Source organism: Schistocerca gregaria, chromosome 6 (assembly GCF_023897955.1).
Source record: "Schistocerca gregaria isolate iqSchGreg1 chromosome 6, iqSchGreg1.2, whole genome shotgun sequence".
In the NCBI taxonomy this organism is placed as follows: domain Eukaryota; kingdom Metazoa; phylum Arthropoda; class Insecta; order Orthoptera; family Acrididae; genus Schistocerca; species Schistocerca gregaria.
Window position 1 is genome coordinate 222,595,684 of NC_064925.1, and position 24,419 is coordinate 222,620,102.

The 24,419-nt window shown below is 40.6% G+C and overlaps 1 protein-coding gene across 1 annotated transcript in view; it reads right to left on the reverse strand.

The window, feature by feature from the left end:
- Positions 1-24,419, reverse strand: part of LOC126278809 (neural-cadherin-like) — a 178,321-nt gene that overhangs the window by 148,109 nt on the left and 5,793 nt on the right. The window contains exon 3 of the mRNA XM_049979083.1: positions 3,584-3,760. Coding sequence (XP_049835040.1) covers positions 3,584-3,760 — 177 coding nt within the window. The remainder of the gene's footprint in view (positions 1-3,583; positions 3,761-24,419) is intronic.

Sequence of the window (24,419 nt, forward strand, 5' to 3'; positions counted from 1 at the left end):
GTATGGATGTTTTTATTAGGTATGTTGAAAATACTCTGATAGAACAGTGTTTACAGCTTATTTTCCAAAAATGGTAACCAGCTTTATTACACATGGATGTAGCTTGAAAGCTTCTGTAATTTTTCATGCAGCAAAACCCTTCATTTTTCAGAATTAATTAAGTGTGGTATTTTGCTAACTTTCAATTATTATTATTACTGTGCTGTTTGAGGCTTTCCCGACGCTGCATCTGCTTGATAGGTTCACGGGAATTACGGCGGATAATAATGTAGAAACCGCACAATATTTCAGCGAGACAACTGTCCGCCATCTTCAGGTGCTACTGTCGCGTCCTTGAGAAGCTCGCCAATTTATATGCTGGCTTTCTACAACAGCGCAGGCGCCAGCGGGGCATGACGTCAACGAAGCCCACAACGGGTACTCCGAGAAGCAGATCCGGAACGCATTTCGACCAGCACGCTCCAAATCTCAAGAACAGCCTGAAGAAGCAGAGAACACCACGTGGTTGGTTTTTCTACCGTATGTCGGTGGCGTGTCTTTTAAAATGGGCAGAATTTTTAAGAAGTACCGGATTAAATGTGTTTTCCGGCCTCCAGTACGAATGCAATCAATGCTGGGCTCTGTTAAAGACAACCTCGGCCTGAGAAGACCAGGAATATATAAGATCCCGTGCCAATGCGTCGTACGATCAAAGACAGATGCGACGAACATAAACGTCACACGAGGTTGGGTCAGCCAGAGAAATCTGCGGTTGCTGAACACTGCCTTGACACGGGAAACGGCATGAATTACGAAGAAACCAAGATCCTCTCGCATGCTTCCACATACTGGGACTCCATCATCAAAGAGGCGGTCGAAATACGTATAAACAGTGACCTAATAAACAGAGACATGGGGTTTCACCTGAGCAAAGCCTGGGAGCCAGCCTTGGCGGCACTAAGGAAACGTCAGCCGCAGAGTGGCAACCGCACCGAATTAACGCAGATGGGAAGCCTTAGCGCAGATGCTTAAATCGCGCGCCAACACTTCGCGCGCGCGAACGGAGTCCGTCGCTCCCGGCCGCATTTTCCCGCGCCGCGGCGCGCTTTCGCAGACCGCGACCCGTTCTCCAGCAGAGGGCTCTTGTATTCGCTGTCTACGATTGGTCTTCGTTGACGTCATGCCCCGCTGGCGCCTGCGCTGTTGTAGAAAGCCAGCATATAAATTGGCGAGCTTCTCAGCGTCGCGACAGTAGCACCTGAAGATGGCGGACAGTTGTCTCGCTGAAATATTGTGCGGTTTCTACAATATTATCCGGCGTAATTCCTGTGAACCTATGAAGCATTATTATTACTGTACAGTTTTCAAGAACGTTAATTGCACAACAACTTTCATGTGGGAACTATTTTTTCTGTATTATCGTTTCGAAGATATTTTCTCCAAAGGTAATATGCCAAATACCTTTCGGGATGAGTTGTAGCCCTTAGCAGTGAAATTGGGTATAAGAAAAAAAAAGTATTGCATTACTTTGTGCCCTCATAACACCTGCCAAGTTTCATGAAGATCGTTGATTGACTCTTGGGAATGTTCCCTTGTTTAGTGGCAACAGAATTATCAGACCACAGCTTGCCTGATACAAATAACTTCGAACCGGCCTCTTCGGGTTGAGCTCTGGCTGCTCGCTCCAACTCACAATAACATATGGTTGACACGCAAAACTGCTCAACGCCGACTACCTCATGGTGACATCCACTTCACTACAAGGCTAGCCACTTTGCACTGCGCACATCTGACAACAGGCTGACTAGCTCAGTAGAACTGCTTTCATAGATGAGACTCTTTATGACTTCACAACTGCCTCCCTTTCTTCCTTCGAATATAACTAGCTCACGTGGTATCTCCACATCATAGGTGTTCGTTGTCTTAGATACTCACTCCAAAGATCGCCAGTGAAACCTAAATACTTTCATGTAACAGAGGGATATCTAAACCAACCAGCAAGCAGTCGGCAAATATACCAAAGAACTCTCCCGTAACCGATATGCAAAAATACGTAATCTAAATAAAGTGTGGCTGAATCAGCAGACATCTTTCAACACCAGGAGGAATCTCATATAGGGACTTTAGGTAATATGCTCTTGCTTCCATGCCACACCACATGGAGCGTTGCAAGTTTATCAGTCCATAATCTCGCTTTCTTATTGGCTGATTTTTAGTCTTTCGTGTTTGTTTCCGATTCATAGTTAAGAGAAATTGGTTCATATATAATGCCCTTCTGATTACGTCTTCTCATGTGTATTGCACTGTTTGAACTGCGTTGTAAGTATATTTTTCCTGTTCTGATTGCGTTCTTCTCGCATTCGTTTTATTGGGTGGGTTAAATGAGCCTACAGGTCTCGTTTCATATAAAACAGAAATGTTCTGCAGACTCAAGTGTATCTGTTTTGCTTACGAATATAGATGTAAACTGCTCGATTTAAATGCGTTATGCTTTTTAAGTACATTGCTCGTATTCTACGTTATTTTTGTTTGAAACCGTTTTCTGCACTTTCTCGCAGTTAATGGAGAACTACATGCTAGCAGGTTTTGACAGTATTGGTATTCAGCTTTACTATATCTTGCCAGGAATGAGTGTGTAATTCTGCTTTGAATGGTGTTGTTTCTTGCCACTGAGTGCTATGTATTTCACAGTGTTTTGGAGACTATGGATGTAGATGTACATGGGTAGGCTTTTTAGTCTTGTGACTAGAGCGTTCTTCCTTGCAAATGTTAATAGTGCCACGGTAGTTACGCAAATACTTCCTCACATTAATAACAGGTACAACAAACAGTATATTTTGGCAGAAATCAATGAAAATTTTGTGGTCTCCATTAAATATGACTTTACGGAAAACAAATGGTAAGAAAAATAACGTAGAATACTAGCAGTATACTTACAGTGCAATTAAATCGGGCAGTTCACACATGGATACGTAAGCAGTAGAGCTTCTGTTTCACATGGAACAAAAAGAAATATGTTATCATTAACCCCACCCAATATTATGGATGAGAGCAAAAATTAAGGAAAATACGAGCAACATATTTACAGTGCAATTCAGAGAGTGCAATACGCACAAGATGGTAGTAATAAAGAGCATAGTCTCCACTGATAACAGCCACAGGGTCGAAATTCCAATACTGAGTTAAACAAATAAATGTCCTTTACCACTAGACTATAAGACTACCCATAAAGTATAAATGAGAAATATTATCATCTAGTTTTAGAACTTCGAAAAGCAATAATACTGATTTCGGCGCCATATTTCTCATATTTATAGTTCACTACCGCGTCACTTGGAGCGTTGCTGTAGTTCTCTGTTTCATTTCCGCTCCATTTTTGTTTCGTATTCAAAGTTCACTGCTACGCACTTGGGGCGTTGCTGTCGTTCTCTGTTTCCGTGTCATAACACAGGCCTTGCACTTGTGATATTTGTGGTGTCCTGTGCCTTTCAGTGTGCTACCATTACTCGAAATTGCTAGGGTACTGATAGAGTTGTAAATGGCGTTACTTGATGTAGCTAGTTTACTACTACTGCTAATGATGGAAGTAAGAGTATGTAGTTACCGTGAGGATGGTCCTGGGCAGGTGTGCGGGGTCCTCCTCCTCCTGCAGCTCTGCGCGGTACACGGCCTGTTGGAACACCGGCGGCTCGTCGTTGACGTCCAGCACCGTCACCAGAAGCTCTGCCCGACCCACCGCTGAAGGCCCTTGTCCTCGCATCGCCGCCAGACGCAGCTCGTACTGCAAGACATCCGTCAGTGTCACTGTCACAGCGCGGTCGCTTAGTCCTCTGTGTACCTCATCTCTGGGCGCGACCCTATGTTTCATATTTATACAAACTGTTTGACTGTTGTAGGTTGAAACGTAAGAGGTGAGTAGGGGACAGAGACACAAATAAATGAGAGGCTGACACTACAAGTGCTTGCTGAAGCAAATTGGGCATATAACTGCCAAAGTTAGAAAGCTGTTAATTATGTGATTTACTGTCGAAACATCATCTATTATTTCCTAATGGTCAATTGGACTGTGTATAGTTGTAGGTATGATTAGAGACGTTAAAAGCAGTATTCCATTTGAGTCCATAGACGATCACGACACTGCACTGAACAGATATTTGAATGTTGTGGAGCGTTAGTTGAATTTTGTGAAACTAAACTTCTAATTGTTGTTGTTTATAGGTCTCCTAACTCCGACATAAGAGAATTTCTGCTCAATCTAGAGAGGGCTCTTGATTCACTTTATAGGAAGTACCAGAAACTAGTTACATGTGATGACTTCAGTATTAATTTAGTATATGATTGAGCAAGAAAAAGGATGTTGGTAGATCTCCTAAATTCATATGATATGACGCAGACTGTGTTTTTTCCAACTAGGGTGCAGGGGTACGCTACCACAGCCATAGTCAATATTTTTATTCATTCTTCATTACTTGATGGGCATTCTGTTAGTAAAAGCGTGAATGGCCTTTCATACCATGATGCACAAATTTTAACACTAAAAGGCTTTTGTAGTCAAACCAATGTCATATTTAATTACAAACTATGTAGGAAAGTTAATCCAACAGCAATAAAGAGTTTTTTAAAACTTGTCACGGCACAAGAGTGACAGGATGTTTATAGTGCCGATAACATAGATGATAAATGCAATGCTTTCCGTAACACATTTCTCATGCTCTTTGAGAGTTGCTTTCCTTTAGAACATTCTAAACGGGGTACTAGCAGTAATGGGCAGCCTGGATGGCTGATTAGTGGGATAAGGATATCATGTAGGACAAATCAGGAATTATATCAAAGTGTTAGAAATAGTCACAATCAAGTTACAGTAGCCCATTACAAATAGAATTGTAAGTTGCTTAAAAATGTTATTAGGAAGGCAAAGAGTATGTGGTATGTAAATAGAAAAGCTAATTCACAGGATAAAATTAAAACCATGTGGACTGTTGTGAAAGAAGTGTCTGGTCAGCAGCACAAGGTCGATGATATAAAGTCAGTTCGCAGTAATAATATTTCAGTTACTGATAAATCAGATGTATGTACAGTATGTAATAATCATTTACTGAGAATTACTGGTGAATTAAATAAAAATTTAGTTTCTATAGGAAATCATATAAATTTCTTAGCAAATGCCTTTCTGAGATTGATGTCTGAAATACTCCTCTGTGATACAGACAATAGGGAGATTGAGTCAATAATTAAATCACTGAAGACTAAGGACTCTCATGGTTATGATGGAGTGTGTAGCAGAATATTAAAGTACTGTGCTGCACATGTTAGCCCTGTATTTAGCCATATCTGCAATTTTTCCTTTAGGAATGGTCAGTTTCCTGCGCGATTAAAGTACTCAGTAGTAAAGCTGCTTTATAAAAAGGGAGAAACGGATAATGTAGATAATTTTAGATCTATTTCTATGCCATCAGTGTTTGCAAAAGTTATTGAAAAAGCTGTGTGTGTAAGGATAATTGATTATTTTACATCATACGATTTGCTATCAAATGTACAGTTCGGATTTAGAACTCGTTTAACAACTGAAAATGCTATATTCTCTTTTCTCTGTGAGTTGTGGCTCGGATAAACAAAAAGTTTCGTACACGCTTGGCGTATTTTTTTATTTAACTAAGGCATTTGATTGTGTTGATCACAAAATATTGCTCCAGAAGTTGGACCATGACAGAATACGGGGAGTAGCTCAAAATTGGTTCACCTCTCACTTTAGCAACAGGCAGCAAAATGTCATTATTCCCAATGTTAATAACGCCTGTGATGTGGGATCTGAGTGGGGTGCTGTCAAGTGGGTGGTGCCCCAGGGATCAGTGTTGGGGCCACTCCTGTTCCTTATTTATATAAATGATATGATCTTTAGTATTACAGGTAACTCTAAAATATTTCTGTTTGCTGATCACACTAGCTTGGTGGTAAAGGATGTTGTGTGCAACATTGACTCGGTTTCAAATAGTGCAGTCCATGACCTCAGTTCATGGCTTGTAGAAAATAAACTAAAGTTAAATCACAGTAAGACTCAGTTTTTATAATTTCTAACACACAAATCAACAAAACGTGAGGTTTTAATTTCACAGAATGGGCATATGATTAGTGAAACTGAACAGTTCAGATTTCTAGGTGTTCAGATAGATAGTAAGCTGTTGTGGAAAGCCCACGTTCATGATCTTGTTGAAAGACTTAATACTGCCATTTTTACTATTCGAACGGTATCAGAAGTGAGTGAAACTTCGATACGAAAATTAGTCTACTTTGCTTATTTTCATTCCCTTATGTCGCATGGTATTATATTTTGGGGTAACTCTTCCCTTTCTAGAAGGATATTTTTGGCTCAGAAACGGGCGGTTTGGGCAATAAGTAGTGTGAGTTCACGAAACTCTTTTCGACCTCTGTTCACGAGTCTGGGTATTTTGACATTGACCTCTCAATATGCATATTCCTTATTGTCGTTTCTTGTTACCAATATTAGTTTATTCCCAAGAATAAGGAGCTTTCACTCGGTTAATACTCGGCAGAGATCAAACCTGCATTTGGATCAAACGTCTTTGACTCTAATGCAAAACGTTGTGCAGTATACTGCTGCACCCATTTTCGATGAGGTACCACTCGAATTCAAAAATCTTAGCAGAAATCCACGCGCTTTCAAATCGAAACTGAAAAGTATCCTCATGGGTCACTCCTTCTATTTTGTCAAGGAGTTCCTTGAAAAATTAAGCTGATTCTTATTGTATTGCTGATGCCGTTTACTTAAACTTATGGACTGACTTTTTTCAAGTTCATGAACATTTCTTTTATCTGTTATTAATTTTATGTTGTAATTTCACTTACTGACACGTTCCATAACCTTAGAGATTTGCTCCTCAATTTGGTCCTACGGAACTTGACATGTAAATAAAAAAAAATTAGACTTATGTCCCTCGGTCACTTTTTATATTATGATGCAAATAGTTATACTCCTACTGTCCTAACGGTTTTTCGAGTAAGACAGGTACAAGTGCAGAAACATTTTATTTACTGTGCTATATTTTGAAGATATTTTTGTACAACACACATGATATATACAGAACAATGCATGTTCATTACAAAACAAGGTTATGTGAGAGTTAAAGCGAAATTAATATAAGACACTAAAAACAATACGTAAATAGCAAATAAAATTGAAACACCAAAACGAAAGTACATTGGTCTGGTTCCAATACATACGAGAGATTATTCATAGTCACTTTCTATAGCACCCTCACTGTCGGTGTCTGTAGGGTCGTAATCGTTTGCTTCTTTGGCATATCTTGCAGAACGTCCTTTCTGGGTACCATTGTGTTGTCTTCTTCTTTGGGATGTGTTGCTACTGAGCTCACGATAAAGTGGAGGGATGTAGCCCTCCACAGCCTGAAAATTTTTCCATTTCTTAAATTTTATTTCAATCTCATCTTGTGACAGGGACTTCAGAAGAGGTATTGACGGGGGACCAATATTTGGCCTCCTAAAATCCGTTTCTGTAAACGTTGTCCTGAAAACTTGAACTGCATTTCTAGAGGGCATCCTTTGCTGATTCAGATCCACCTGGTAATTCTCCATTGTTTTTTGTTTCCTTCTGTGCCTTTAGCGTCACACTAAACGCTACGTATGTGTTGTCTGACTAACGTCGACGTACGAAATTCTGCATCAGGGAGGCGTTTGAAGCAATGCAGCTCCATGCAAAAGAAAATGCTGGCATACATTACAGCAAGGCCTGCAGGTAATGTCTGTGATAGGTGCAGATTTTAGAGTGGGTGCAGCTCAGTGGAACAGGTAACTGCACGATGTACCCCTGAAACAGCTAGTACGTTGCGAAATCTATTGTGCTCTCACACAAAATCTATGAAACGGTACATCCTTGCAGGGCGAGGGCAACCATAAGGAAAGTGAGAGAAGATTCTGATATCGTGGTCTTACCAGCCGACAAGGGCAACGCAACTTTTGTCCTATGTCACCAGGATTACGTTGAGAAAATGCAGGACCTGTCTTCTAGACCTTGCATACCGGAAGATCGACACTGATCCCGTCAAAGGGTTGGAGACAAAGACTATGGCATTCTCAAAGAATCCAGCTTGCCAGACGAGGTTGTTAAGAAGCTAAGACAGACAACGTTATTTTCACCAAGACTTTACGCACTGCCGAAAGTTGAAAAGGATGAGGTTCCTTTCGACCCATCATCAGCAACACTGGCGCACTGGTGCTCCGACATATTTATTCGCTAATTACCTAAAGGATTTGTTTAGCCCTTACGTCTGGAAGTGCTCAAATCACATTCACAACTCTGTGGATTTTGTGGGACGCCTTAATAACTTTAGGCTTAATAACACCCACATTCTTGTGAGTTTCGACGTTGTCTCTCTGTTTACCACAGTACCTTTACAAGAATAATTAGAACTTACTGGCCATGAAATTTGACGCAGGGACGTCGACATTCTTTTGGACGGTGGCTACTACGAGCAGACGAAAGTAGTAGCCATGGGGAGCCCACTTTCACCAGATGTCGCCAATATGTTTACGGAATATTTCGAGGAGGAGGTCCTGGAATCAGCCCAATGGAAACCTATCCGCTTCTTGCGGTAGATTTCACCGTCGTCATATGGGCTCATGGAAGAGACAAGCTGAATGACTTCCTTATACACTTCATTCCCTCCACTAGAACATCAATTTTACCTTGGAAGTCAAAGTGAGTGAAGTGTTCCCCTTTCCGGTTGTCCAGGTGAAAAGAAAAGCGAAAGGCATTTCGGGTCTAGCGTGTACCGGACGAAGATGTACCCCGACCTGTACATACGAGCGTCGTTGCGAAAGTAATGCCTCCTATTTCTCTGTGGTGAATTTGGATATCCGCGTCAGATGCAGTTGGTGTAGTGATACTGCTTGAATATCCTCTTTCATTTGCAGGTTGTTCCCTTGTTCTGTGGAAGTTGGCGCCAGCACAGGAATGTTCCAAAATAGAGTCTGATGTGGACGAGCGTATGAAACAGCAATGTGTGATTGAATTCCTCACTCTAAAGAAATTGCAGTGATTGAAATCCATCGACGCTTGCTAGAGGTATGTAGAGACGATACAATAGATGTGAGCAAAGTGAGGCGATGGGTAAGGATTTTCAAGGTGGTGAAAAGGGTGTGCATGACAAGCCACGGCCCGGTCGGACATGCAGAGTTGTCATCTGTCGACATGAAGAGCTTCTTGACCAACTCATCCGTGATGATCGGACAATAACGACCAGAGAATTGTGATCAAAGCTGGATGTCGGCTATAATGCCTTGGAAACAATGTTGGAACATCTTGGTTACTCGCAAAGTCTGTGCGAGATGGGTCCCGAAGATGCCTACACGAGAAAAGAAACTCAACGAATGCAAATTTGTCGTGACCTGCTGAACCAATATCAAGCTGAATGCGACAATTTTCTGAATAACGTCGCCACCGGGGCCAGGACTTGCTGTCACCACTACGTGCCGGAATCCAAAAGACAGCCCATGCAATGACGACAAGTGAATTCTCCGCCAAAGAAGAAATTCAAGACACAGCCGTCTACAGGCAAAGTGATGTTCCGTCTTCTGGGATAGCTACAGTGTGGTTCTTTTGCATGTCCTGGAGCCCAGAGCAACTGTCACTTCAGCACGCTACGAGGCGACACTAACTAAGCTGAAAGCCCGAATTTCCAGGGTAAGCCGAGAGAAGATGAACTCTCACCTGCAGCATGATGACGCCATGCCCTTCACCAATTTGCGACCATGCAACTCTTTGTAAAATTCGGCTGGACTGTCTTACCACATCCACCGTACAGTCCCAGTTTAGCCCCTACAGTGTTCCAGCTCTTTGGGCCTCTGAAAGATGGACTTCGTGGCGAACATTTTCAAGACTTGGGTGCTGTTGTCAAAGATGTAAGGAAGTGGTTAGTCTGAGGTGGTTCCAAGTTTTACAAGCGCGGTATGCTGTCTCTGGTTCATCGTTGGCAAAAGTACATAACGAATGTTGGTGACTTTGAGGAAAAATGACAGTGTGTAGCTGAAATATTTCTCTGTTGAGCAGTGCTATTGTGAATTATGTATCTCCTGTAGTTTCCACAAATAAAAATAGGAGGCATTACTTTCAGAAAAACTCTCGCAGATGCTTACGGCTGCCACCACCTGGTTCAGGGGAAAGGCATACTCAAAACTTTGGTACATAGGGCTCGCACCTTCTGACAACGTTAGAATCAACCAAAAACTTAAACTTCTGAGAACGGTTTCCCGGAAGAATGGCAACAAGGAGTGGAAAATTCGGAGAGCCCTACGTCCTATACTCTCTGTACAACCGGCGGAACCAGAAGAGGTTTCTCAGGAGGTTGTGGCCATTGCATTCATTCCTTTTTGTGGTGTGTTATCCGGCAAGACGGGTCGAACACTCCGGAAACACCAAGTGAAGATGGTCTTCCACCCATCAACCAAAACACTGGCACTGCTTGGTAAATTGAAAGACGACTTTGGCTTACAGGAATCCGGGGTCTATCAGACACTCTACTAATGTGACAAGTCATATATTAGTCAGATGGTGCTTACTGTCAAAGATTGTTGCCGAGAACACCAGCGGCACACCAAATTGCAGCGGTCTAACATGTGGGCTGTTGCAGAACGTTGCCTGACTGAGTTACAATGAATGAAGTTCTCTCTGAGATGTCCAACTTCTGGGACTGCGTCGTTTAAAAATATCTATTGAGATTCGAGTGAGGTAACCGCTGATAAATGGTGGCAGAAGGTACATCCTTAGTAAGACACGGAACCGGGTTACTAGAGTGATCAGTGAGGGAAATGAGATACCAGACATGGAACTGACTACGGGATGTAATGGTACTTGAATTACGTAACCACTGCGGCACCTCACGTCAACGTCTCGATACCAGCAACACTTTACTGTGTTTCTGTGAAGTAGTTAACATATTTCTGAGACAACATTCAGATTTGATTTCATTAATGTAGAGGTACTTTGATACATCGATATGTTTATATTGCAATGATATTATTCTTATGTGTGTTCTTTCTTTTGTCACTATGATCTTTGACGTACTTGTAACTGATTTTTGGGCGCGTAAGTGGTTATTAGAGAGTCAAGTCTTGGTCGTCATGTTGAAAAGACGCAAATTGTAGTCAGTATATGAAATGTGAACTTTTAACAGTGAGGAAGATATTTTCAAGTGTGTTTTATATTGTGAAGTGATATTGCGATAAAAGTAATGAAAAAGAGGTGTAACTTAAATTCGGAGTGCTGATTACCTTTTTTACATCACCATCATCTTAACTTGCAAAAGTTTAATCTTCAAGAGTGGTTTATGAAACACATCTATAAAACTTTTGAATATCGCAGAATAACACCTAGGTCTCTTTGCACCCGAGCTTGGAATCATCCCCACCTAGATTTTCGACGATTCAGCCATGAGTTGACAATGAGACCAGCGTGAGAAACACGAAAAGATGAGTGCCTAGTTTATCCATTATTTCATGAAATGACTTTATTAACTGTGCTCTAATGACACCTGCCGCATAATATAACTGTGTTGTTGCCCGAAAATGCAATATTTAGCAGCGTGAGCAACACTACCATCATATAACTAAATTTTACCTTTGTTGTGGTAGGGTTGTTAGAGGGAGCAGATGGAGGATCAACAGAAGTGCGCCAGAACACACATCGGGGTGTGAACCTAGGACGGAACACTGTGGCGGATTAGGGATGCTGGGCGCGGACGGCTGATGGAATTCCCGATGAGAGGGAGAGGGGGAGGAGATAAAAGCGTGGAGCCACAGCCCCATTAGTCAATTCATCACCGCACCTTATGATGGCAACGTGGTCGTTTCCCGAAATATTATGCCCAATGGACACTGACATCCTGCAGTTCAGTCGTGAACTATTTTGACCTGAATTACGCTGCGAGAAAGTGAAGAATTACATATCTGTGTACTGTTTCAAGTTCCTCGTAGGGGGGGGGGGGGTGGAGAGAGTTTGAATGCTTAAATGTAGAAATGTGGTAAAATAATACTAGAAAATGAGTGGTAAGGAGTTGTTCCACTACCACAAACATATATTATTGAGCACAGGCAGTTTACTTACGCTAACGTAGGTTTAGCTTATACTTTATATCTAACTTAGTTATAATATAGTAACACCACTAACATATTACCACAAGAAACATGGTTGTAGTGTAACAGATTATCATACCACATAAGGGTAGAATTCTTATTTTGTTGAGCAGAATTCATGTGATATAAGCTAAAACTTTGTGGTGAGAGATGTAAGACGACCTCCTGTAGTAACTAAGCAGCAGGTCTAAAGTGAGTGCCAGCAAATAAATAAAATGAATACACATTTCTGAACTACTCACGCGTAGTAACGAAACCTCACTGTTATTGGGTGGACATGATTCACATAAAATATCTGACACTACTACTTGTACACCAGTTAGCAGACAACGCAGTGAAATTTTTAGATAGCAAAATCTACGCCATTAAAATCGAAAAACATTCAAGACAACCTGACTGTAAAGCATAGCCAGATGCAGACGTAGACCCTGATAATAAACAGTTGTGATGAACAATAGGCTAAAATAAAAGACTGCAAAGAACATGAAGTACATGACCGGGTGATGTACTCTAAATTATGAACAATGGCCTAGGTAAAAAATAACAATTTGGATGTAAATTCAATAGCAAAAAACTGCGAAGGAATAGAGAAGAACAAAACTTCATGGGTCCCAACTAGGACAGTGCTTAAAGTTTGAATGAAAATAAACGAGAATAACTGCCAAAGGAATTCAATCTAAAGAGTCACCTTCGTTCTGCCAGCGGCATTGTCAAAGAAGGGAGAGGAGCGGGCAGATATTGTGGCATCCTCCTGCCCTTGACTAGAGCAACAACTACTAAAAGGTCGTAGAATCAGCAATGATTAGTGGCATGAGGATGGAGAAGGCAGTAGAAGCCCATGCATTACAGACATATGATATGTATTCATAGGACTTGGAGGCCCGTAATTTGCATAGTGTCATGATGATGTCTTTATTGTCAAAAGATTACGGACTAGTCCTCCAGTGAGATCTCCGAAAAGGGACTGCTAAGGTGTAGGTAAACATGAGAAAGTGGAAAAACTAACGAAAAGGTAACATTTTACGAATCTGAGCGGTGACTGTCAGAAGTTTGCTTAAAGTAGGAAAGCCAGGAAATCTGAAAAGTCTCAGTGTTTGTATTGTACAGTGTGGATCGAAGAAGTGAAATGGAAGAAAGGTAAGAACTTTTCAGCAGGCAAACGTAGAGTAATGCCAACCGCAGCAGAAAATGATACAAGGGGAGTGCAATTCGTTCTGAATAGAAAGAAAGGGCAGAAAGCGCGTTACAATGAACAGTTCAATGACAGGGTTGTTCTCATCAGAATCGACAACAAACCAACACCGACACAATTCTTCAAGTACACATGCCGACGTCACAAGCAGAACGTGAAGAGGTTGAGAAAGAATTAGAGAATAATGGATAACGCTTTATGTAAAAGAAGACGTAAATCAAATAATCGTGGGTGACTGAAACGCGGTAGCAGGGGAAGAAGGAGAAGAAAGAGTTATGGGAGAATGTAGTCTTGATAAAAGGAATGAGAGAAAACTATTCGAGTTTTGCAAGAAATTGCGGCTAATAATTCAAAATCACAGAATGAAGAGGTGTATTTAGAAAAGGCCTGGAGCTACGGGAAGTTACCAGCTACATTACGGTCAGAGAGTCAGAAAGCAGATATTGGATTGTAGGCTTATCCTGGAGCAGTTTTGCACTGATATCACAATTTAGTAACCACGGTCAGCAGACCGTAGCTTAAGAGAATCGCGCAGAATTATGAATATGGAATACTAGAGGAATGATCTGGTGCATTTGAAATTGATTAAACCTGTAGATACTGCGACAGTCAATAAAGCAGAAGGTGGTTCCGTTGCAGAGGAATAGACAGCTCTAAAAAGGGCAGTCAAAAACGTTGGAATGACAGCCACAGGTATAAGGAAGATAATGGTAAAGAAGCCTTGGCTAGAAGAGAAATACTTCCATTAATCGATGAGTGAAGAAAGCACAAAAATGATAAGCGGAAGATGGAAATACAGCAGTGCAAGTCACATAGGAACTAAATAAGCAGGAAGTGCAGAGAGTCCAAGGGGAAATGACTCTATGAAAAATTTGAAGAAATCGGGTATGAACTGGTCGACGAAAGGACTGACTCAGCATACAGAAAGGTCAAAACAACCTTTGGTGAAGTTCAAGGCGAGGGCGGCAATATTAAGAGTTCAATGGAAATCTGTTAAGCGCATAGGAGTGAGCGAATAGGTGGTAAAAGTTCATTGAAGGGTTCTGCGAGGGGAAGGAGTTGTCTGATAACCCGGTAGAAGGGGGAAATAGAAGTCGATTTGGATGGATGCAATATTAGAAAGGAGGTGAGAGCTTCCCATCACTTGAGATGAAATAAGGCATAAGGGATGGACAACACTCCTTTTGAATTTCTAAAATCAGTGTGGAAAATGGCAACCACTTGACTAGGCAGGTGTGTAGAATGAGTCTATAAGGCTGGAGATGTACCGTCACACTTTCGCAAGAATATGAGCCACACGATCCCGAAAACAGCAAGGGCAGACAAATACGAGAAAAATAGCAGCTTGGCAGTTAAGACACCCGAGTTGCTCGGCAGAATAATATGCAGATTAGGATCAGTTTTTCTTTAGTAAAGGAAAAGCCGCCAGAGAGACATCTCTGACGTACGCTTGGCAATGTAAACAAGATTTCAGAAATGTCAAGACACTTTCATGGGACGTGTCGACTTATAAAAAGGTTCAACAGCCTTTAGTGAAAATCGTCAGAAAAATAGACATATACTGTAGTGAAGACGCGTAACGTGCAATGTGTAACTTGAACAAGCTGCAACATAAAAACGGAAGACAAAGAAAGAAGTAGTCAGGTTAGAAAGGTATGAGACATGGCCCCTGCTGTTTACCCTCTATATCGAGGAAGCAATGACGGGAATAAAATCAGGGTTCAGGAGTGGGATTAGAGTTCAGTATGAAAAGATATCACCAATAATGTTAGCTGAAGACATTGCTATCCTATGTGAAATGTGTGAAGATATATCAGGACCTACTGAAGCCAGTGAAAAGTCTGATTAGCACAGAATTTTGTTTGAGAGTGAATCAAAGAAAGACGAAAGTATTGGGTAATGATAGACATAACACGAACCGTAAAACATCAGAATTGCGACCACTTACTATAGAATATGAAGGAACACTCCTATCATGGAAGGATAATAACGCATGACGAACAAAGCAAGGTGGACTTAATATTATTAGTAGAACAAAAAAAAATGTTTGCTCGCCGGTCTACTAGTAACAAAAATAGAGCTTAATCTGAAAAAGATGTTTCTGAGAATGTACGCCTGTACTGCATGTAAGCGAATCATGGTGCGCGGAAAACCTGAAAAGAAGGAAATCGAAGCTTTCCAAAAGGAAGCTAAAATTCTGATTGCCTGAGAAAGTAAGAATTCAAAAAGATCTCTGCAGAGTTGTTTAGGACTGGAATAGGTCGGAACTAGTAACTTAAAGGATGGAGAAGGTTCAAAATGATGATATAACACAACAATATAAAGCATAATTATTTTTTAGTAAGTTAATTCTGTAATTTCAGAGTAAATTCTTGTGCATACATGTATTCTAGTAATTCTCCCGGTACTGCCTATTTAAAAATTGTAAAATGGTCCTGAAAACGCTATTGAAAAGTAGTATTGTCAAAATTTTGTAGTAGAAACACTGGCACTGGCAAAGTCAAAGAAGTTCGTATTGCATAGAGTTCAAAAAATCTGTTTGTACGTTGACAGCAGCATCGTTGGGCACTCGAACATGCGGAAGCAGTAGCGGAGAAGGTAACGAAGAGAGAGGTTGTTGCTACTCTCCTGTGGTGGGGCATGGACGTAAAGTGACGGTACTCTGAAGCTTTACGGAGATAGTTCTTGAAACAGTGTTGTAAGCATGACAGGGCATTGTGGATATGTGAGAAAGGATATACCTGAGCACAATACGAGGCATACAAGAAGAATAGTTAATTCAAGAAAGGCATTGTGTGGCCCAGAATTGCTGAAAGTTGATCACTGTTAAAGAAGAGCCAATGATGATCTTCAAAAAAATTGCAACGCCACACTACCAGCATCTGGACAGAATGTAATATGAAGCCAGTTCTCCTTTTAATAGCCATAGGGTGGTGGGTTTGCAGGTTTCGTTAAGTTCATCAGGAGTCCACTACAGGCAGAAAGCGACTATGCGGGTTGTGAGGGCTGTGTGGAGGAGACTGGGCGGTGATTTATGCTAGAGAGTCTCGGGAAAGTGCACTAGGGACTTCAGTTTCAAAGCGTGCTGGACGAAGACAGGGAGAGGGTGGAGAAACGAACAATCAGTATTATAGCTGTGTTGGGAAAGAACCAGAGGTCCAAGCGCTAATGGAAAGCACTGAATCTCAAATCGTTGTCGGCACGGATGCTGGTTAAAGCAACTATGGTGGTGGTGACTTGAATCTATCCTCGATATGTTGCCTAAAGTACATGTTTAAAGTCAATGATACGCATAAAACTTCGTCCGAAATCGTACTGAATGCCTTCTCAGAAAATTATTTCGAAAAAATAGTTCAGGAGTCCACTTGAAGTGTAAATGGGTGCGAAAACATACTTGAATACATAAGGAGCATCATGACAGATACAGGAATTTGTGACAACAAGGTTATTGTTGCCCGACTGAATACCGTACCATCTAAACCCACCATAAATAAACTCAAAAATACCTCTACTGAAAAAAGTAGATGAAAATTCACTCGACACCTTCGTAAGAAACAGTCCCCTCTCCTTTCAATTTGGCTATGTGAGCGTAGAGCAGATGTGGTTTAAATTCAAAGAAATAGTCTCGACGGCAGTTGAGAGATACACTACCGTTTGTGGAAATTGCAACACCAAGAAGGAAACGCATGAATTCAATTAATTTAATACTACAGGTTAGGTACGTGACAAGTAACAAATGATTACCTTTTCACATGTCCTTTGAGCTGTACTATTCAGTATTTCGTGTGGTCACCATACGCTGCAATTAGAGCTGCTATACGCCGTGGCATTGAATCAATAAGATTCTGGATACATTCCTGAGGGATTTCCGTCCACGCAATTTGTATCCGAGCCCACAAATCTGTGACACCAGTTACTGGAAGATCGTGGCGCTGCAGGTGCCGACAAACCATATCCCAAACATGTTCGATGGGCGACATGTCTGGCGAACGTGCACGCCAGGGAAGCAATGGTACCCGTCGCTCTTCGAAGAAGCCCTGTACATTCCTCGCAATATGTGGCCGGGCATTGTCCTGTTGAAATGTGGCCTGTGGAGATGCCTGAAGCACGGGGAGTACCTCAGGCTCCACAATCTCCGTTAGGTACCGGCTGCTGTTTTAAGTGACCGCAATACATATGAGGCGAGATCTGTTGTTGTAGCCAATAGCACCCCAAAACATCATACCTGATCTATATAAACGATTTATGAGACAATCTGAGCAGTCCTCTTAGACTGTTTGAAGATAATGCTATCGTTTACCATCATGTATAGACACTAGATGACCAAAGCGAACTGCAAAACGATTTAGGCAAGATACCTGCACAGTGAAAAAGGTGCCAATTGACTCTAAATAATGAAAAGTGTGAAATCATCCATATGAGGGCTAAAAAGAACCCATTAAATTTCAGTTACACGATAAATCACTCAAATCTAAAGGCAGTAAACTCAGCTAAATACTTAGGGATTACAATTACGAATAACTTAAATGAAACGATCACATAGCTAGTGTTGTGTGGAAAGTAAACCAATACAGCCACTCATTGGCAGAACACTTAAAAAATGTAAAAATTCTACTAAAGAAACTGCTTACACTAACCTTGTCCGCCCACTTCTGGAGCCGCGCAGAATGACCATGCGGTTTGAGGCAGCATGTCACGGTCTGCGCGACCCCTTCTGCCGAGGTTTGAGCCCTCCCTCAGGCGTGGTTGTGTGTGTTGTTCTTAGCATAAGTTAGTTTAAGTAGTGTGGAAGCCTAGGGACCGATGACCTCAGCAATTTGGTCCCTTAGGAATTCACACACACACACACACACACACACACACACACACACACACCTCTGCTGGAGTACTGTTGTGCGTGTGGGATCCGCATCAAATAGGATTGACTGAGTACATAGAAAAAGTTCAAAGAAGGGCAGCACGTTTTCTATTATCGCGAAACGGGAGAGAGAGCGCCACGGATATGACACACGAACTGGGGTGGCAGTCATTAATACAAACTCGTTTTTCACTGCAGCAGGATCTTCTCATTACAATCACCAACTTTGTCCTCAAAGTGTGAAAATGTTTTGTTGGCGCCCATCTGCATAAGCAGAAATAATCATCTTGATAAAATAAGAGAAACCAAGGCTCGCACCGAAAGATTTCAGTGTTTCTTTTTCCCGCTCGCTTTTCGAGAATGGAACGGTAGCGAAGTACCTTCAAGATGGTTCGCTGAAACCTCTGTCAGGCACCTGCTTGTGAATTGCAGTGTAATCATATAGATGTAGATGTAGTTATGTATACGCCTTCCAAGCGCAGTGTTTTATTACTTTCAAAATTATTCTGCTTTTAGTTGAACCATTCACATTAGGAGTGCTACTGATTAACCGAATTCATTAACCATCAGCAGGGTTCTTCCCAGTTACCATTATTACCGAGATTGTAGTACGTAAAAGAAATATTTCTCATTCAATAAAGTGAATCACATTTGCATTCAACTTAAATCTGCTAGTCATGAAATGAAATGCAGTAGCAATTAAAGTTATTTGTAGTGTTTCTACAGCATACAGGGAGTAAAATAAAAGTAATTTCAATAGAAATGTGTATATGCTATGTCAACTAAAGTCACTTGCGTAATTTTATGTTGTGTGTTTTGCAAATATTTCATGTGCTTTTGACTTTCGTAACAGTCAGCGCAAAGGCGTCAGTCTTGAATTATTTAAATCATTACAAGTTTTTTGATGTAAAATTATGTTATGTAGTAGTGGTTAGCCGTGAGCATTTCCTTCATAAAACCTAATGACAGATATGATTATAGAGAGTAACGTTTTTCAGTACATTTCGCATGACGGATTGCTAATAAGTGACGATTGTTATTTGTTATCATTTGCAAATAATTACAGTGCATTTCTGACTGACGTAATATCATTTTGTCATAGGTGGCTTGTACAGTCAGATACTCGCAACAGCATTTTTGCCCGCTACTAACCCCTTTTACACTTATAATTATTACGTTAATTATTTTGTCAATTCAGTCACTAACAATTATTTTCTTCTGCTATATTATGGTCTGGCAACCGTAATTACTTACCTAAAATCTAAATCTCATACTACTTGGATTAGATATTTCAATTTATTGTTAGCTATAGTAATTTATTTAACTTATAACAAAATTTTCTTGTCCGGTTGTTATTGGGCATGATGAGTATCTATGCAGTAGCGATCCGGTTGTAACTATTTGCAGTCTAACAGTTAGCATTATTCTTCAGAATCGATTTCATTTCCTGTTATATAAAGACCATTAAGCAGAAGCGTCATTAAAAACCGCATCGATAGAGACCTAAAATTGCAGGTTACGACATCGACTGGAACATATACAACAAGCTACTGATGTTCGATATAAGTGATACTCTGAGATGAATAGGTTGGCAGTGAAGGAATTCATGGTGGGTCACGTAAAACCAGTAAGAGCAGTGATGACCCGTAAAATCAGTGAGGTCGCATTTTTGAAGGGTTGTTGAGCGTACGTTGTTTTCGAAAACATACCCAGTACGTTGGACATTAGACGCCGAACACCATGCAACGCTATACAAAATACTTAGGTCTGCCTTCTATTGAGAGTGCGTGGGACAAGATATGACGGCGTCTTCTCTAGTAGGCTTTACTGATAACATCCCATGAGCAGTTACGATAACCAGTAGAAGTAGCGTGAGATACTCTCTCCTGGAACACTGCCTCCCAAGGTGCAGCATACACACTTGTACAACTGCGTTGCAGGCAAAGGAGGGTAGACAAGACACTAAGATTATTGTCCTGGACAACGTGTAAATATGCGTATACTTTGCAAACAACCCCCTAATACTGAACAATGTATATAACTTACATAACACCTAAAGGAAAATTTAAGGAAGTGGGACCAGTGATTCATTATGTTAATTTTCGTTATACGCTAGAGTAGGAACATAACGAGAATACCAGATTACTTATAACAAAAAACATCAAAAGGAGTTGTGAAGCAAAAATATAATTTGGCCTACTAGTTTTATTTGTATTTTTACCGGTAATTTTCTCGGTCTCTTTACGACATGTTAAAAATTACTCTCTCAAACTGACAAGCAACATTGCATATTTCTGAAAATTACACTAAAATTAAAAATTTCATCGTAAAAGTAATTTTCAAGATTTTGCAAAGGTTTAGAGACACTGTTTACATTAGAAAATCCTATGGGCAACTGACAGATTCACTAGTTCTAGATTTTTCATTCAACACATAATTTTACAAAGACTGAAATTGTTACATGAAGAAGGAGCTTTTTTTTAAATAACTTATTACAATTTCATCGTTATTGCTTGCGCTTTTACTTCGCCACCTGCCATTGCCTATCCTTTCTTCCCGTCACTGTGTACCGTCGCTGTCGCCTCGGATTTTTCTTGTATTATCTCCTGTCATTGTCAGGTGCAGAAATAATCAGTCATGGATCCTCTCATCATAACACCTACAGCCATTTATAACCACCACTATTCTGCTGTTTCTCATTTGTTGTTCCTATCTTCCCCAATAACATCCATACTAAGAGGATCTTTTCATTTATTCCCCCATTGCGCACCCATTTGTTATTCCTGTATTTATCACAAACTTTAAACTTCAGTACTATGGAGAACTCTTGATACATTCTTCCAATTCATACCCATCTATCACCTTAATTAGAATCAGAAATGTATTCATGCTAGCGTCTGGCGCAACTCAGTTATCACCTCCGAATCTATACCTCAGCTGCACCATTCAACCAGGGAAATCATATCTTCACCAGCCATCGCCAAGTTAGTCTCGGTCACCTGACAATCTGGGCCAAAAACCTCATCATCAATATCATGCTTTGGCTAAACATCTTGTGATAAATCCTATTTCACAGACGACTGAACTTCTTCAAAAATGTTGTCTCGAATTGTCCTCACAAAAGACCGCTGAAACTCTGCCAATCCCAGATGGCAGAAAAGGAAAGTCCAACTAAAAACTGGAGACACTGAACTAACGGGCTCCACACCCAACAAACACAACTGTCTCTCCAGCACGTTCCTCTCACCTTTCCCGATCGATAGAAATTTTATGAACCTAAAGAATCTTAACTTAGAAATTAAAAAGGTATTCCCAGGAAAAGCAATTCACACAGAAAAGTACTTCACCTATGTAAAAACTTCAGTTTCTCCATTCCACTTTATCCTGCTGCACACTCTCCTCATCTTAGTCTTTGATTCCCATTCATCCTCACTCCCTCTTGTACCTCCCATCCTCTTGCCTCCCTCCCCGCCTCCTAAACAATTCCTGCCCCTTGCCACTAGCGTACCAACACTGGTATGACAATGGATGTTGACCCTCACGTCGCAGTAGGAGATGCTTATTGGGATTTCAACTCCAGTCATGACTTCTAGAGTCGAAAAAAACTCCTCATCCACAGGAATTCTGGTCTTTCCTGCTCGTGCCTATTTACTCAGATACCTCGTCTAGTACTGATTGCATTACACATGGTACATTATTTACTTTGAAAAACGCAATGTACAGTCTTCATGATCAGCAGTCCAAGAATATCTCATACCAACTTAGCGCCTGCTGTTTCATCCACGTAGCCTGTGTTGACTGAACAGATTTTCTTTTCTTTAATCGACTTTTTACGTTGATCACAAATTGCAACAGCTTCTAAACTTTTCTCGCTAATTAAGGCCATAGAAGCATGCTCTCTTTCGAATATACTTCTAACCAAAAAGTGAAGATATTTGTTAAGCCTGCCTTTTGAGCTCTTGTGGTGATATTTCCACAGACACTTTCATCCCCTAATACATATTCGTTTGGAAGTCAAATACAAATTTTCATAGATTTAGCTTTAAGAATGTTTTAATAAAACGAAATATTTTCAAAAAAAATTCATCCCTTATTTGACGCGCTTAGGTGTTGTATACCCAAAAAACATTGACACATGTAATTTTTTATTTCTAATCGAGAAACCAAACACAAATTCTGAGAAATTTAGGTTCAAAGATGCTTCTGTAATGAAACATTTGCTTAAAAGTTTTCATCCCCTTGGAGATTGAATTTTCAAATATACTGAAGCACTTAGTTTTGTTTACTAATCGAGAAAGCAAACATACATTTTCATAGATTTAACTTTAAAAATGCTTTCACAATGAAATATTTTCATAAGAATTTTCGTCCTCTATTTCATCCCCCTTAGGGATTGATGTTCCAAAAACACTGAAACATACATCTTTTTAATTTCTAATCGAGAAGTCAAATACCAACTTTCGTAGATGTAACTTTTAAAATGCTGTATGAGCTCATTAATAATGATTTATTTTAAGAAACGTTACCCACTATGTTATCCTCTTAGCGCTTTAATTTCCGAAAATACTAAAGCAGGTTTCTTTATCTCTAAAAGAGAACCTAAATGCCAATTTTAGTAGTTATATCTACAAAACTGCTTAATAGCGACATATTTTCAAAAAACCTTTGCCGACCGCGGTGGTCTCGCGGTTCTAGGCGCGCAGTCCGGAACCGTGCAACTGCTACGGTCGCAGGTTCGAATCCTGCCTCGGGCATGGATGTGTGTGATGTCCTTAGGTTAGTTAGGTTTAAGTAGTTCTAAGTTCTAGGGGACTAATGACCACAGCAGTTGAGTCCCATAGTGCTCAGAGCCATTTGAACCATTTGAAAAAACCTTTCATCCCTTACCTCATCCCCTTAAGAGTGGGATTTCGAACAGTCCCTTACTAACGATACCTGCATTGTAAGCTCAACATCCTCTCCAAACTTCAAGCTTATATCCTTAGCGGTTTGGGCTGGGAAATGATAGTCAGTGCATCAGTCAGGCCCTATTTCACCCTCATAGGGTTGTGATTCCAAAAACGCTAGAACACTTAATTTGTTATTTCTAATATTGAAGCCAATTACAAATTGTCATTAATTTAGCTTTAAAATGCTCCAGTAGTTCTTTATTGAAGATTTAAGCTTTCACCCACTATTTCATTCCCTTGGGGATTAGATTTCTCATAAACACTGAAACATATACTTCTGTATTTCTAGGCGTGAAGCCGAATACCAGTTTTTATAGATGTATCTTTAAAATTCTTTAGTAGTTCTTCAGTAATGATTCATTTAAAAAAAACTTTCACACCATGTTTATACCTATAGAATTTAAATTTCCAAAAATACCGAAACACGTATTTCTTTTTTTCTGACCGAGAAAGCAAAAATCAAATTTCGTAGTTCTAGTTTGAAAATTGCCTTAATGGAGACACATTTTCAAAAAACATTACCATCCCACATTTCACTCCACCTGGAGTAATTTCAATCAAATTTGGTGTATACATGGCAGTACGTATATAAAAACTAACTCAGTACGCGGCGTTCATGGGCATGTCATTATTCCACTTCAATTAGCCCATTTACTCCTTGCCCCTCCTCTCTATCCACCTCCTTCTCCCCCTATTTCCGTGCACTTCCTTCACCTCCACTGTACATCTCCTGTCCCTATTTCTGCCCATCTGCTACCCCTCCTCCACTCTCTTTCCACCTCCTTCTCTTTCCTTCCTTTGTCCATCTGCTCCTACCCCTCTCTCTCCACGTTATCACCCTTACCCCAACAGGAGGTTGCTGATTCTTACCCCCACTGTATTTCTTTCCAGGTTGTAGTGGGTGTACCGCGTTTTGTGGAAATCTGTGCAGAGGCTTAGGAGGAGCTTTTTAGGTTACCAAAGTACACACATGTCACATGTAACTGACATATATTTAACATATTTCACGCATATTTGTACACACAAGTCAGCTGTATCTGTAGCGAATTTCATCCTGTAGTTTCGATTTCACACAGTTCAATCTCTGTGACGTCATATCTCCTAAACAGTGTGTCATACAATGATATAATTTCGTAGATCCACTTAGCGGCATATGTGGACGCTACGAGTTTGGTTGTGTATGGGGTTAGTAGCGAAAATGATGTTAAGACGTCATTTGTCCTAAACTATGCGTCGTACAATGATAGAAGTTTGCAGGTACATTCAGTGGAATACA